Source organism: Choloepus didactylus (assembly GCF_015220235.1).
Source record: "Choloepus didactylus isolate mChoDid1 chromosome 13 unlocalized genomic scaffold, mChoDid1.pri SUPER_13_unloc1, whole genome shotgun sequence".
Taxonomy (NCBI): domain Eukaryota; kingdom Metazoa; phylum Chordata; class Mammalia; order Pilosa; family Megalonychidae; genus Choloepus; species Choloepus didactylus.
The window spans coordinates 1,096,759-1,113,865 of NW_023637588.1; the positions used below are offsets into that span (position 1 = coordinate 1,096,759).

The following is a 17,107-nucleotide window of genomic DNA, read 5'->3' on the forward strand; positions in this document are numbered from 1 at the left end:
TGCCAAACTTCCCACCCCTACAAAGCAAGGGTTTCCTTTCTTCCACATTTTAATGTTTCTCACATACCTTTCACCTTTATTGAAAGCTTCCTCAAAGGCCACAAGCCTTCCACCAACTTCCCTGTTCCAAATCAAATGCTTTATGACTTAGTGCCTGAACCACCACTGGCATTTTTAATGCTAGCAATCTACTTTCAGGTACCAAAATTTTTGAGTTGCTAATGCTACATAATAAGCTATTTCACCACAGGAATTGAGGGAAGAAAGCAAAGAACTAAATCTGAGACTCTAATACCTTCAGTTTGGAGAGAAGTAAACAAAGAAGTTAAGCATGTGGCCTGTGATGGAGTGACAGCTTGGCAGCCATGAGAGAAGAGGGGGACTTACAGAGCCTGCTGCTGTCTGGGTTTCTGGGCATGGGGTTAGTGAGCAGTGGCAGGGCAGAAGGTAATTCTCTGGTACAGATTCTTAAGGGGCATCAGCAGAAGAAGCAGAGCCTGGGTTTCCCAGAAAACACAGCTCTCAGACTCAGTTGGTTCTTCACTTCTACACTGATGTTCTCAGGTTATAGTAGGGGAAAGGAGAAAAAAGAAGAAAATTAACACCAGCTTCCAACATGAGATAGGAAAAATGTTTGGGAGAATTTATGCTCTACCAAAGCAAATTTTACATTTTAGATACAGTTGCCCATGATAAACTTAAGTCAGATAAGAAGAAGTGGAAGAAAAGCCAATTATAGCACAACTATCAATATAAAAATAGATAAAAAATTGCATAAATTCTGAAAGGAACACTCAAGGAAGAAAAGGAAAATTCCTGTGACTTCATCCAAGCTACAGAAAATACAGATGTTCTTAAAAGACATAAACTATAAAACAGCGGCTTGAATTGCAATGAATGAGATATTATGGAGTTATAGAAAAAAATAACCAAGAGAGCACCATTACAGGTTAATTCTAAATATTAGAATTATACATAATTAGAAATAGGGACATGGCTGAAGACTAAATTGCTGTCAAGGTTAAAAAGCTGGAGATAAATGCAGTGACTACAGAATCTTAAACCAATTAGAGAACATTATAGCTATTGAAAAGAAAGAAACAAGAATATAAGGAAAGTTAATGTCCTCAAAGTACAGAATATACCAGAGGATAAAATGTAAGTTGGAGGGGAAAGTCTCTACAATTAGGGACAGAGTCTATAAAGATAACTTAGAAACAGAATGAGCAACATTAGGAAGTACCCTTATTACCCTTCCAAACTCCAAGGATAAAAAAGGAATTGTTTAAAGATTCAAAAAAGAAATCTTATGAAAAAGAAATCAACTCATAACATGTTTTCTTAGAATTCTCCAAAAATCTTCAATTCCAAAAGATATGGAATCAATTTCTACAATATTTAAGTGAAAGACTGATGAAAATTATATTCATCCATGTTGTCATTTGTGTGCAAAGACAATCATATAGTCTTACACATAAATAAAACTAAACCCATTACTCTGCACCTATGAGACCTTCTTGGAAGTAGCAGTAATGAAATATCAACTAAGACACTGAAATGAACTACTTGGGATGGCAGAAAAAAATGGTTTGCAATAAGCTATATGAAGTTATTTATGAAATATAAGCCAAAATGAGATGCTTTTATTGCACCCCAGAAAAAATGTTATGAACTTTGACCATGTATAATATACATAAGTTATGAAGACACACAAAGGATAAGGGACAAGAGATAGCAAAGGAGAGAAAAGAAAATGTGTTTTCTGTGGTAGCAAGAAGTGACTTCATGACTATAATATTAAATCAAAAAGATAAAACATGACCAGCAATATTTTACAGCTTTTCATTTTAGAAGGATCTTTTAAGAAGCAAATGTTTTCTTCATCATTTTGTTTAATCTATGGTACAATTTTTTCAGTTTCATTTTAGTTTATTTCTAAATTTGAACATTCAAGAAAAAATATTTTATTTATAAGTCACATTGACATATGCTGTATTAATTATTTGTGTTCAGAAATATGGTTAAGTATTAATTAGTTTTGATGTATTTCTTGAAATTTTAAGTAGTAAAACTTTATCATTTCACTTCAAAAAGGGAAAAAAAGCCTATCCAATGTTACATATTTGTTAAGCAGGATCAGTGTTTGAATGTTAATGTAGGAACTCAGGTATCTACACTAACCTAGTGAGTATCTAAGAGAATGAGAAAGCAGGGAGATTCTCAGATTTTGTTTCTTTCTCCGCTGCTAACATTTTTCAGTAAGCAGCTAGTATGAAACATCTTTGAGGCATGACATGAGCATGTAAGCTCACAGAATGTTGTGCCTAGACCTGAACAAATTACAGAACAATGGGTTCTTCAAACAGGGGTTGAGAGCATTAGTCAGGTGTTAGAAAGTCATGTAGATATGGTTTCCCTGACTCATTGAAGGAGAAAGTCATGTCCTGGAAAAGAACATATTATTAGAAGCTTTTTATATATTAGAACCCCATTTATTCTATTAGAATTGTTATTCTACCTGAATATATTGACATGTGTTCATTGTAAAGACTTTGGAAGGACACATATAAAAACAGGTAACTTGTTACCTCTTGGAGGGAGCTCCAGACTGGGGAAGGTTTAAGATATTTTTCCTTTATTGAAAAATGATGTAAGTTTGTCAGATAAAAAGAAGTTAAAAAGGAAGTGTACAGGATGATCTTATTTCTGTACATTTGCATCTGGCCACATGCCTGGGGAGTTCTTGGAGGATATAACTGTTAACATTGGATATAGTTCAGAGAAGCAGGATTTCAGAAATTTTTTCAATTTTGTATTCTCTGAAAAGTCTATGCTGTATATTACTTAGATTTATTTTTCTGAGTATAAATATACCTAATGAGAGCAAATGTAAAAATGGATGTCAAAGCAATTCTTAGTTTTCAAATCATGTGAGTGAAAGAGATATAGTCTAGCCAAGTTTCTTTACTGCTTATCAGATTTTATCTCATAGTCATGTCAGTGTCCTCTTGTTTATTCCAGGGATTTAAAGCTGGACCACTAAAGTCAATCATGACCCATGAGATGATTTTGTTTGAACTACAAGTCATTTTCTTTTTGTTTGAAAAGATTACCAACCATTAAATGCCAAAAGACACAAAATGCTTGATATTTCTTATTTTTCTTGTCACAGCAGATCTGGTTACTCTGTGACTACATTTCCACTTAACAAAAAATAAGTAGCAGTTCAGCAGTGGAAGCCTAATCATTTATTTTTAGCCATGACTGAAGACAACCTGAAATATTTCTTCCATAAAACTAGTTGTAAATGTCTGAAAAATAATACAATTTGGGGAATAGTAATGAATCTGAAAACAGGTTGTCTGGAACTGGCTGCTACTTTGCACATTTATTTCACCTGCCTGGGTGATCCCTGTAGGTGTTTGAATCTTGTTGGGTAGGAGAATGTACAAAGGATGGAAAAAAGTGAAGGGATAAAAAAAAGCCTGGCATTTGGAGCCAGCTACGTTTGGCTTAAAGTCTCAGCTCTGCTAACTAATAGGTTTTGGAATAGATTTATAACCTTGGTATGTTCTCCTAACCTCTTAGATCTTCAGTTATCCCTTTTTAGTACAATAATTAAGTCTATTTCAGAGATTTTTCATAATGACTTATGCTTAATAGAGTACCTAGTATGTTAGCTCTCTAAAACCTTTGCACATGGTCCATACAGTTATTTGGACAGATCCTACTGTTCTCTTGTAAAAGCTTCATGCTGGGGATCTACTGTAGTTTAAGCACTTTCTTTGAATGGGTATAATCTTTTTACTGGCTACTTTCAAAATCAATTTTAAAAAGGCAGAAATAGGAGTAGTCTCAGGACAGGAATCTACTCACATCCAAACCATCTCTGACCCACTAATGGCTAACAACTTGAAGGCTATGTCTTTTGTGGTGGAGAAGTCACTTAGAAAAACTGAGTTCCCTATAAACTACCCCATCCACCCTTTTGGCTACCCCACTCATGGTTTCATCTAGCATTGATGTTCTCACAGAGATCAAGGTATGTTGCATCTCATGTGATGTTGTCAATTTGTTATCCAGATCTTCTGGTTTGGCCCTCCTTAGCTCAAGTTATTGGCAATCCAAGCTCCTTAAGTTCTTTTGCAAGATACTACTTAAAACCATGGAATTCCTTATTAATGAGATTCTCTAGATAGAACAGTAAGTCAGAATCAGCAGAAATTGACTCTGCCATCTTGCTCCTCTGGTGATGTCAGATTTGATAGAAAGGATCTTGAGGAACAAGCAACACTGGATCTAAAAAGTAAAGATGGAATCAGAGAATCAAATTACACAACAGCATCACTACTTGCAAAACTGGAATAGTAGAAAACACCTCTTGAGAATCCATTAACAACAGGTCTGAACTCATTTTCTCTGGGAACGTGACATAAGCCATACTTTATCATGTTATGTTTTCCCTGATAAATTTCTGATTTGAGATAAGCATGAGCTATCAGTGGTACTAAAAGGCAGCTTATTATTTGAAAGTTAACCCTGCTTACTGAATAGCATTTAGGTTTGGAGAAGTGAGTAGATGTAGAACTTTTGGGGGAAGATAGACCTGAGCTTTTCTGGTGCAGTGTTGTTTTTTTTGGGTGGGTGGTACTTGAAAGTCACCCTTTTGCAGATCAGAAGTCTATGTTCACTATCTCTTACAAGATATGCTATCATTTCTGATCTTCCCCTTCACTGGGGTAAGCAGTACAGTTCCTGGTCATATCCCTTACCAATGGCTATGCTCCTTGGAGTGTATCTCATTACACCTGGATACTTATAAGGATTCTTACTGAAGAGACAACTGCAGCTATCATATTAGGCTGTAGTTGTGGTCTTGCAGGCTTCTAAAAAGCTGTTTTAGGATGTGGTGTCAGTTGTGTGGCCTGTGAGTCCCAATGTCAGTCTGAACCTGAAATAATTATATGTGGTCATGTTGAAGGGGAATTGTAGAGTGGTGTCTCCAGAGGGATTGATTCCAGAGCTTCCATGCAACATAGCCCAGGCACTCCTATTTTACAGCAAGGATGGGGAGGATCTGATGAGATACAAATTGCTGGGGGTTGGCCAAATTCCCCATGGTTTCCTGGAAATGCCTTGATGGACAGAACAGTGTATAAATCCTCCCTTCAAAGAGCAAATGAATGCTGGAATAGGGCTGGGAAGTACTGAAAGCTAAAATAGTCCATCTCCATTCATGAAGTAAACTTAACCAGAAATCCAATTATAACTGAATTGTTCTGCTTAAAGAGACCACTGATACAGCCTGTGAAAATGTACCAAATGCCATACAAAGAGATGTTATTACATATGTGCCAGGTTAACAAGCCATACAGGACTCTGATGCCTGTTGGAGGGGCAGAAGCAGTCACAAGAGCCAGCAGATCTCACATACATGACTGGTAACATATTGAATGAAGAGGATAGAGTTACTAGTTGAATCTGATTCCACCATGGCTGTGATCTATGAGATAGAGTGCTCATGAACCCCTAATGCAGAGGGGCAAAAATGGGCCATGCACCTATGTTGCCTAAATTTTATAGCAGTGCCAAATGGCACTCTGATGCCCAACATTGGAAAGGTGAAAATAACTTGATATGGCTGATGTTGCCTAAGAAATTCTAGAGCTTGGGCCTCATTTAAAGTGTAGTTCTAACTATGATATAAATAGACATTGGCAGTAGCAGTAAAAAACAGCATGGAACATAGCACTAGAAAGTACCTATTGTTTCTGAAACTTCAAGGACTCCTCAGTCTTTACCATGCAAAATTTTCCTAGCTATCATATACTACAGTCTTGACAAAATCAACTGTGTGCATCAAGTGACACCTGGGATTGTACACTCAAATTGTCCCCATGGTGATACCTAAAGAAGGCTGCTTTAGACACAATAAAGGACAATGACCTTATATTGTAAGAGCCTGGACACTGCTGAGTTAAAATCCTTATGGAAGACTGGAAAGGGCAAACTAACATTGTAGAATAACAAAGTAAGGTTATGAAAGACAAATTTGAAATGCTCTATTATGTGAAAAAGGAAAAAATGAAATGGTGGTTTTGAATTAGAAGGATAGGAAATCTGCTTCTGTATTAGTGTTTTTGGAGAAATTAATGAGCTTATTGGTTAGTGGCAATAATCAAAGATACAGAAGGAAGTTCTCAAGTTGTTTAGCTTCCTAGCTGTTAAAGCCAATACCATACAATGTGTTGTTTTAACAACAGGAATTTATTGGCTCAGTTTCAAAGGCTAAAAGGCTTGTTTCCTTTGGAGGACATGCAGTTCAGGGAGTTCCAAGCCATCAGAAAACAGAACTTTCCACAGATCCTTCCTGGTTAACTCCCTTTCCAGTCCTGACTTCCTCGAAATGACCCAGTGGACCAAGTTTTGTCACATCTTCTGTAGTAAAGGTTTGTTCAGTTAAACCCTCATGTAGAACTCTTTTCTCTGGTGACTCATATCTCACAAGCTCAGGGAGGTCCCTGATGGAGTTGTTTCTATCCCTAGTCTAAGGAAACACTATCTGGAAAGGCTTAAAATTTTCAAAACCATGAATTGCTGGTTTCCTTTGTGCTCAAGAGTTTAATTCCCAGCATATCATTTTCCTCTCACATTTTATTATATACTGCAAGGAGAAGCAAGGCTTGGGAATACCCTTATATGAATATCCAAGTTCATCACTTTCAGATTTTGCCTTCCATCTGACATCAGAACACAGTTTCACCAAGTTCTATGCCACTTTATAAGCAAGGATTGCCTTTCTTTCCATTTCCAATAACACATCAACTTTCTTCTAAAGCCTCAGTGAAAGTGGACATAAAATCCATATTTATAGCAACAGTCTCTTCAAAGCAATCTATCTTCACAGTTTTCCCAGGCTCTTATCCATTACCCTATCCCAAAGCCATTTCCATATATTTAGATATTTGTAATATCAGTAACCTCACTTTCCATTACCAAAAATTGTTTCAGTTTCTTACCTGCCAAAACAAATACCATACAATGGGTTGGCTTAACAACAGGGATTTATTGGCTCATGGTTTCAGAGATAGAAGGCTGGCTTCCTCCAGGGTCTGGTCAACTACCTTTAGGATTCCTTGGCTCTTTTATCATATGACAATACACATGGTGGTATCTTCTTTTTCTTCTTGTTTCCATTGACTTCCAGCTTCTGACTAGCCCCTGTGGCTTCTCTCCCACCCGACTTTCACTCTCCTTATAAAGGATTCTAGTAATCCTAATTAAAGCCCATCCTGATTCATTTGGGCCATGCCTTAACTGAGGTAACATCTTGAGATCTTACTTACAAAGTGTCCACACACACTGGAATGCAGATCAAGACCAAGAACATGTCTAAGTGTGGTACACAATTCAATCCACAACACTGAGCTTTAAAAATTAAGATCTGAGACTGTCAAATATATTAAAGGCAAAAACATAATTAGTGAACAGAGAACCAAATTTAGATATGCCTTGAAAATATTTTAAAATCTGTAAATATCTAGTTAGGAAAAGTGAGCAAACAAATACCTTGGATGGGAAAACATGGATGGGTTTATGAAACATTAAAATAGAGATTATAGTGGAGCAGAGACTATAGGTTTGAGGGTGAAATATTGTGTTACCCAAGAACTTTAGAGACAGCCACATTTTGTGTCTAGAAGCAACAGAAGCATATTCTCATATTTAGAAAAGATGGAAAGAAGATATCAGGGGGTCTACTTTAAAAATTAAAAAAATTAAGAGTTCAAGAATGAAGTAAACACAGTATAAATTTGGCAGTAGTGTACTCCCAAAATCAGTTAACCATGGAAGTAATTCTAAGTAACTATAGCTACAAACATGAGTGTCAATGTAAAAAATAATTTTGGAAGATAATATAAAATATAACTACAGAAAAATTATTTTACAGTAATTATTTTAGCCTCAACCCCTGACTGTGGAAAGAGTAATAACAGAAGGTGCTGGAGGACAGAAGAAGATGGTGGTATAGAGAGGAGTGGAAGCAAGTCTGTTCCCCTGGGATAACTAATAAGCAACCAGGAACAACTAGTAAATAATCTGCAATAACTGTGGGGAGACAAATGTGATTGTCCACTCATCATACATGAACCTGAATTGGGAGGAATTCCCAAGCTCACACCATAAAATCTGTAAGTAAAAACTGTGGATCAAAGCTGGGAGATCCCTCCCCCATGTCCCAAACTACAAAGCCTCATGGTGCTAGAGAGCAGCACTTTCCCAGTAAGTAAATATAGTTCAGCCCAGCTCCAACTGGAATTTTAATTAACAAATGTGGACTGCTCAATGCAAGCTACAAATTCCCAAAAAGCAGACAGAGGCTTTAGGTGGTGACTGACCTTGGAGAGCAGGAGGGTGGCTGTGGACTGGCCCTGAATGGGAATTTCTGTCCATGTTTTGGCTCAGTGGAGAAAGCCTCAGCCATTTTTAGTCCCCAGTGCTCTGACCCAGACAAAGGTGGAGATTGCACAGACAGAGAGTTTATTCAAATGCTAACGACCTCTACCTAGGGTTGTGTCTTCCCTAAAAGGAAAGAATTGATGCCAAGCTCTACTACCTGACTTCCATTCAGCCAGACCCCAGAACCTGGGGGAAAACATCCATGGGCCACACATACACCTGTCAGGAGCTGCAGGCTGACAGTAGCCACATGCTGGGCAGAAAAGCACAGTGACTTGAGGCCTCAGAGGGTGTACCAATCTTCTAAGAGTGACCCTCAGGGAAATGTAATACTATTACCTCCTTCTGAGACCTAAGATTGTTCTGTTCTGGGAAAACCTGATTGGGGTAACCAAGGAAATAAAATGCCTAGACATCAGAAAAATACAACCCACTCAGAAAAATGAAGTTATGGCCCAGTCAAAGGAACAAACTTACACTTCAAGTAAGATACAGGAATTTAAACAACTAATAACTAAATCAGTTCAAAAAGCTTAGGGAATATATGGCAAGAGATGAAGTATATAATGAAAACACTGGGTATACATGAGGTGTAAATCAAAAGATTGAAAAAAGCAACTGACAGAATCTAAGGAAATGAAAGGCACAACACGAGAGAGGAAAAACACAATGGAGGCAACAGCAGATCTCAAGAGGTAGAAGAAAATGCTCAGGAACTGGAGAACAAGGCACCTGAAAACCTATATGCAAAAGAACAGATAGAGAAAATAATGGAAAAATATGAACAGTGTCTCCAGGAAATTAAGGACAAAATGAAATATAGGAGTGTACATATCATTGGTGTCCCAGAAGGAAAAGAGAAGGGAAATTGGGCAGAAACAATAATAGAGGAAATAATCCATGAAAATTTCCCATCTCTTATGAAAGATATAAAATTTTGGATCCAAGAAGCACAGCATACCCCAAACAGGACAGTTCTGAATAGGCCCCTGCCAAGACACCTAATTATCAGATTACCAAACATCCAATATAAAGAGAGAATCCTGAAAGCAGGAAGAGAAAATCAATCCATCACATACAAAGGAAGCTTGATAAGACAATGTGGAGATTTCTCAATAGAAATCATGGAGGTAAGAAGGAAGTGGGGTAATATATTTAAGACACAGAAAGAGAAAAACCACCAGCCAAGAATCCTATATCCAGCCAAACTGTCCCTCAAATATGAGGGAGAGCATAAAATATTCTCTGACAAACAGAAAATGACAGTTTGTGAACAAGATACCTGCTCTTTAGGAAACACAAAAGGAAACACTGCAGACAGAAAGGAAAAGACAGGAGTGAGAGGTTCAGAAAACAATTTGGGAGATAGTAGCACAGCAATGTATGTACACTGAAAAAAGATGATTGAGCATGGTTGAAAGAGGAAGATTAGGACCATATGGGACAACAGAATGAAAGAAGAAAGATAAAGACTGGGACTGTATAACTCAGTGAAACCGAGGGTGCTCAATGATTTTAATAAAAGGTGCAAATATGTTTTCACATGAGGTAGAACAAATGAATGTCAACATTGCAAGGTGTTAAAAATAGGGTAGAATTGGGGGGGGAATACAATCAATGCAAACTAGAGACTATAGTTAACAGAAACATTGTATCATGCTTCCTTTAATATAACAAAATCAACATACAAAAGATTAATGCATATGGGGAGATATGGGGAAGGCATAGGACTCCTGGCATTGCTGATGCTGTCTGACTCTTTATTATACTTTAGTTTAATGCTATCTTTCCTTTGGTTTCTTTCTAGCTGTTATGTTTTCTTCTCCCATTCTTTTTTCTTTAATCTTCCTACCTTCTTTGACTCTTCCTCCATTTTTTCCCTCATTAATTTTTTTTCTTTTTCTTTTGTTGCTCTACCTTCTTTGACTCCTCCTCCTACTTTGTGGAGGAAATAGAGATGTCCTTTTATAAATAGTGGTGATGGTGCTAAATACATAAATATGTGACTGTCTCTTTGAAAATGCAGGATGAAGCCTTTGTGAGGCAGGCAATGAACTACTTCCAAGAAGTTAAATTTTCCATCATTGATAATGTGGACATGACAGTTTCTGCACCCTGCTTCAAAATATGGCTCTGGCTTGAGGAAACTTCAACTTTCCATCCAAAATACCTTCAAGGATAGCAGGGACAGCACAATGTGAGTCCCTTCATTGAATTCTATCCCCTTTTCAGCATCTACCATATTCCCAAGTGACTTTTGCTAATACAGCATTTAATATATGATGCAGTATTTTGGTTAGGATCTCACCTTTCCTGTTAAACAGGCCTCAGTTCAAGTCCTTGCTTAACTCTTTATTAGCTTTGTGGCCTCATTCATGAGATGTGTCACCTCCTTGTAAAGGGGACAATGATAGTTGCTACCACACTTTGAGGTATCATAAGGGCTGAATATAGGAATCCATGTGAAATGTTTCCCCACACTTCTCAAAAATTAGCCAACAATGTTTACAATTAATATTTGTATCATTCATATAGCAAGCACATTCAGGCTGTTTCTTGACCTCCCAGGTAGAAATTGCCTATTAATGTATTCCAATGGTCTTAAAAATTTTAAATCATTTAATTAACACATTTAATACTCATAAAAATTCATATGAGGTAAGTCTTATTATTACCATATTACAGGTTAGGAAACTGGGGCAAACAGGTCCAGTGAGCTGCACAAGGTTATATAGTTAGGAAGTGAAGGAGACCAGGTACATGCCAATAAAGTTTTGCTCAAAACTTTGGCTTAACAGCTGCACTATGCTGCCTCACCTTTCAGTCAAAGTTTGCCTGAAGCACAAGGCAGGGTTTCTCGACCTTGGAACCAGTGACATTTGGGTTGGATCATTCTTTGTCATGGGAAGCTCTCATGTGCCTTGTAGGATGTTTAGGAGCATCCCTGATCTTTACCTGCTAGTTGTCAGACTCTCCCCTTCCCTAAGATGTAATAACTAAAAATGTCTCCTGACATTATCAAGTGTACCCTGAATTGCAACATCACCCTGGTTTAGAACCACTGATATAAGGTGATCTCAACTGACTGATCTTATTCTCCCCAGATAAAGGTGGTCTGAGTCAGAGGTCTTGTTTTCAGGAAGATGATATACATTGTCAATGGCTTGGGTTGAGTATTGCCCGTGGATAGCATCACCTTTCTCATTTGTTGCAGGTCATGCTACAGTCTCTTCTAGTGGCATCATGTCTGCTCTGTGCTTACTACAAATGAACAACTGAGAGAACTACAAATATATGACAGCTGCCTTGATAAGTCTGCCTTTGTGACTTTCTGTCATCAACTGAAGCATCCCAATTGTCATCTTCAAAACCTTGGGTAAGTAGAGACCAGCTAGACTTGATTATACTGTGCATATAACAAAGTATTATCCCATCCAGCTTTTGGATGAGGCCAACTGTATACTCAAAGAATTATAATCTAGAGCAAGGTTTCTCACCCTCAGCACTATTGATATTTTAAGCCAGTTAATTCTGTGCTGTGGGGGCTTGCCCTCTGCATTGTAGGCTGTTCAGCAGCCTCCTTAGTCAGTATGCCAGTAGCAACCCCTTCTAATTTGTGACACCAAAGGTGTCCCCATGTATTGCTTAATGTCCCCATGCATTGCTGAATGTCCCCTGGGAGCAAAAATATCCCCAGTTGAGAAACTCTGGTCTAGAGTAATTTATGTTGGTGATGTGGGAACTGCATTCAATGACACATGTAAGGGAGTTGGGTGTCACCATTCTACCTGGCAGGTCTTTGAGGTAGACGGAGATTGTTTTAGTTTTCCAGAAGATATGACAGATACCATACAATGGGTTGGCTTAAGACTGGGAATCTATTGTTTCTTAGTTTTGTAAGTTGGAAGCCCAATTAAGGAGCCAGCAAGGACAGGCTTTCTCTCCAGCATCTACAGTATTCTGGTCCTGGCATGCCATAATCCTTGGGGTTCCTTGGCTAGCATCTCTGTCTCCCATCCCCTGGTGGTTTCTCTCTCTTTCTGCCTGCTCTTCTGTTTTCTGCTGACTTTGGCTTCCTGCTTCTCCCTGTGGGCTTCTCTTTATTAAGCTTCCAGTGGTATGGATTAAGACCCACCCCAATTCAGTTGGCCACACCTGAACTAATAATAACCATCTCAGAAGGTCCTATTTACAAATAAGCTCATACCTACAGGACTGCTGATTAGAGTAAGGCCATGTTGTTAATGGACTACATAATTCAATCTACCACAGAGTTGGATCCAGTGTTATGGAAAGATAAAATGGTAGGAAGGTGTTCTAGTCTGCTAATGCTGCCATTATGCAAATACCAGAAATGGATCAGCTTTTATAAAGTGGGTTTATTTGGTTACAAAGTTACAGTCTTAAGGCCATAAAGTGTCCAAGATAACACATCAACAACTGGGTACCTTCACTGGATGATGGCCAATGTCATCCAGAAAACCTCTGCTATTTGGGAAGGCACATGGCTGACATCTGCTCCAGAGTTCTGGTTTCAACATGGCTTTCTCCCAGGATGTTCCTCTGTAGACCTCATCACCTCTTCATAATGCCACTCTCAGTTGCTCTTGGGGCATTTGTCCTCTCTTAGCTTCTCTGAAGCAAGAGTCTGCTTTCAATGACCATCTTCAAACTGTCTCTCATCCACAGCTCCTCTCTCAGCTCTCTGTGCATTCTTCAAAGTGTCCCTCTTGGCTGCAGCAAGTTTGCTCCTTCTGTCTGAGCTTATGTAGTGCTCCAGTGAACTTATCAAGGCCCACACTGAATGGATGTGGCCACATCTATATTGAAATTATCCAATAAGTGTTATCATCCACAGGTGACTGGGTCACATCTCCATGGAAATACTCAAAGAATTGCAGTCCAACCAACACTAATGCATCCATCCTCACAAGATTGCATGAAACATAATTGCATTTGGGGGGACATAATACATTCAAACTGGCACAGAATGGTATTGTCTTAGTTTGTGAGGGGAGGTATAACAAAATACCATAGACTTGTTGGCTGACACAATGGGAATTTATTGTCTCACAGTTTGGAGAAGTCCTGTACCAGGATATCAGCAGTCCATGCTTTTTCCAAAGTCTGTAGTGTTCTGGGGGTGGCTCAGTTCCTGCCTCTGTTTCCTCCTCTGGCTTCTACTCCTCCCACTCAGTTATCTGGACCTATCTAGATTTCCACTCCTTATAAACATTCCAGTCATATTGAATTAAGGCCCATATTGATTCAATTTGGCCCCATCTTAAGAGGATCCTACAAGATTCTATCAGTAAATGAGTTCACAATTTTCAAACCAGGGGTTAGGGTTTAAACATGTCTTGTGGGGAGGCATGGTTCAATCCCCAACATGTACTAATGTGACATGGTAAACTCCAGGTTCCCCCCATATTCACTCCCTCATTCAACAGGTATTAATGACATTAATGAACACCAACTTCTTGGCTGACACTGAGATACAGCAGTAAACCCAAAAAAGACTTTGACCTGAGATGTTTAACTTCTGTAACTGGGGGTTGCAAAGGAGGAGAGACAGAGTAGTAGAGAAGTGTTTGTATCTCAGAAAGGAGGAGGCCTAAATGGTGGGCTGGCATTGAAGTGGAGACCTGAAGGAAGTGAGGAAGGGAATGAGCAAGGAGCTCCATGAGCCCAAAGTGGCATAACTGAATGGGAGAGAAATAGAAGGTGAGCTTTGAGGGGTAGCCAGTTGCTGATCATGTCCATTTTTGGAGGCCATGATAAGTATTTCCTTTTTTTTTTTTTTTTTTTGAGAGAGATGGGATGCCCCAGAGGGGTGTTGAGGAGAGGAGTAAAAATTTGAGTTACATTTGACATGGCTTGCTTTGATAGCTTTGTAGAAAATAGACTATGAGTGGACACATGCCTCTAGGAAAGCAAGTTATGGGGCTGTTGTGATAGTTCATGCTAGAGAAGATGGTAGTTTGCACTAGCTTGGTGCTAATGGAAATGGTAAGAAGTGATGGGCTGCTGGATATTTCAAAGGAGGAACTTAAAATTTTGCTGATGGATTGAATTTGTGTTGTAAAGAGTCAAGGATGTCTGTGTTTTCACCTGAACAACTAGGAACATGGGAAAAGAAAAGTGAATGAGTACATGCATTTAGTATTTTTTATGTTCCAGACACTTTATGGGATATTTTATTTTGAGAATGTAAATTAACTTTTTTTTATACCCTGTTATTGCCACCTTAGAGCCTTCACACATCCGTTCCTCTTTGCCTAGAATGCTGTTCTTTGCCCTAGGCCATTTCCTCTCCAATAAACTCTACTTATCCTTTAGCTTTCATCTCAAGGAAAGCCATTTCTGAAATCTAGACTAAGTTATTCTCCCTTTCACATGCCCATTTCTCTTGCTGTGCCATCAATTGCCACACTCGTCACATTAAAGAAAGGTTTCTCAATGTAACAAAACTTCTAAAGGGCAGAGCTGGGTTTTGAAACAAAAGCTGACCAGTTTCAGAGCTTCTGATGGTTCCTTCTACACCTACTGCTTCTGTAAATATTTATTTTTAAAACAGATCCATCTGTACCTTGAAGAACATTATATCAACCTATGTTTGATGGCCAATCATGAAGACTCTGTACTGGATCCCAGGAATAAAATAGAGTTTAAGTTAGGGTCCTGTCCTCAGGGAACATATAGTTAAGTATGATTTGTTTGGTTCTCCCACCATAAAACATAGATATTTCTCAGTGGGAAGTATAGTAAAAGAAACAAGAGAGCCTGAGGTTCTGGTTATCTGGGCAGTTGTCTTAGTCTAGTATTTTCTAAAAATCCTTTGATGTGATTCATAAGGTAAGGATTCCAGAGACAGCAATATTTGAGAAATGATGTGACAGAGAATATTAGACCCACTCCACCTTGCACTCAAAGTGTGCTCTCCATTCTTTAGTACAGCCTTGTCTTCCAACCAGGGATTGATGTCCAATGTTCTCTGTCATCTAAGTGTGGGTATGTGAATTTTTCTTGGCAATAGAATGTGAGAGAAGTGATATGTGCATCACTTCTAAGCCAAAGCATTTATGAAGAGGCTGGGGTCTCTTCATGTGTTTTCTCAATCTGCTACTTGGATGGGGATGGTGAAATCACAAGAGAGAAACTGGGTAGGTAACTACATAGAGGAATGTTCACATACATTAATGTCATTAAAATAGAAATACTGCTTCAGGATATCTGTGGAGGGGAATGAGATGCTGCCTTTCTAAATAGCTCCCAGGTACTATAACTCAACTGGTCTAAGAACCATCCTTTAAGACGCAGAGCTGTAGAGCAGTGACTTCTTAATATTGTCTTCATGTTAAAATCATCTCAGGACCTTAAAAACTATTCAAGCTCATGCAAAACCTCCAAACTAGGTTATCAGAGTATCCCTGTGTTCTAGCTTGCTAATGCTGCCAGAATGCAAAACACCAGAGATGGATTGGCTTTTATAAAAGGGGGTTTGTTTGGTTACAGAGTTACAGTCTTAAGGCCATAAAGTGTTCAAGGTAACATATCAGCGATTGGGTACCTTCACTGGAGGATGGCCAATGGTGTCTGGAAAACCTGTTAGCTGGGAAGGCATGTGGCTGGTGTCTGCTCCAAAGTTCTGCTTTCAAAATTGCTTTCTCATGGGATGTTCCTCTCTAGGCTGCAGTTCCTCAAACATGTCACTCTTAGCTGCTCTTTGGGAGTTTTTCCTCTCTTAGCTTCTCCAGAGCAAAAGTCTGAATTCAATGGCCATCTTCAAAGTGTCTCTCATCTGCAGCTCTTCTTCTCAGTTCCTCTGCATCCTTCAAAGTGTCCCTCTTGGCTATAGCAGCTTGCTTCTTCTGTCTTATCTTATACAGTGCTCAAATAATTTAATTCAGACACACCCAATGGACAGACCAACACCACCATGGAAATTGTCCAGAGTCATTAGCCACAGTTTGGTGGGGCACATCTCCATGGAAATTCTCAAAGAGTTACAATATAATGAACACTGATAGGTCCACCCAAACAAGATTACATCAAAGATAATGGCATTTGGGGGGACATAATACATTCAAACTGGTACATTCCACCCCCTGGACCCCAAAATGACATTATCTTCCCATATACAAATACATTCATCCCACAACAATGTCACAGAAACTTAAATCATTTCAGTAACAATACTCAAGTACAAGATTCCATCAATATCAAATATAGGCATGGTCAGTCCTAAGGCATAATTTTCCTTTAGCTGTGGATCTGTGAACTCAGAACAAGTTATGTGCTTCAAATGTCTAAAGGAGAGACATTCAGAGGATAAATATTCCCATTGCCATAAGTAGAAACAGTAAGGAAAACAGGGTCAAAAGGACCAAAACAGTTCCTAAAACCTGTAGGACAAACTCCATTAAAGTTCAAAGTCTAAGAGTCATTAACAGAAAGATGTTGCATCCTCAGGGTTTGAGAGAGCAGGAGTCTAACCCTTCCTAAGGGCCTCTTCAGCAGCCCTTTCCTCTCCAAATGCTGGGGCGAGGTCTCCAACATATCCTCAAACATTGGGGCAGTACGCAGTTTCCCTTCCTTCTCTGGGGCACATGCTCTACCCCTTCAGAACAGGGGCATGGCAACCAGG

The 17,107-nt window shown here is 38.8% G+C and overlaps 1 protein-coding gene across 1 annotated transcript in view; it reads right to left on the reverse strand.

The window, feature by feature from the left end:
* Positions 1 to 4,237, reverse strand: part of NLRP11 (NLR family pyrin domain containing 11) — a 46,136-nt gene extending 41,899 nt beyond the window's left edge. The window contains 1 exon segment of the mRNA XM_037823432.1: positions 4,122 to 4,237. Coding sequence (XP_037679360.1) covers positions 4,122 to 4,237 — 116 coding nt within the window.
* Positions 4,238 to 17,107: the final 12,870 nt, after the last annotated feature.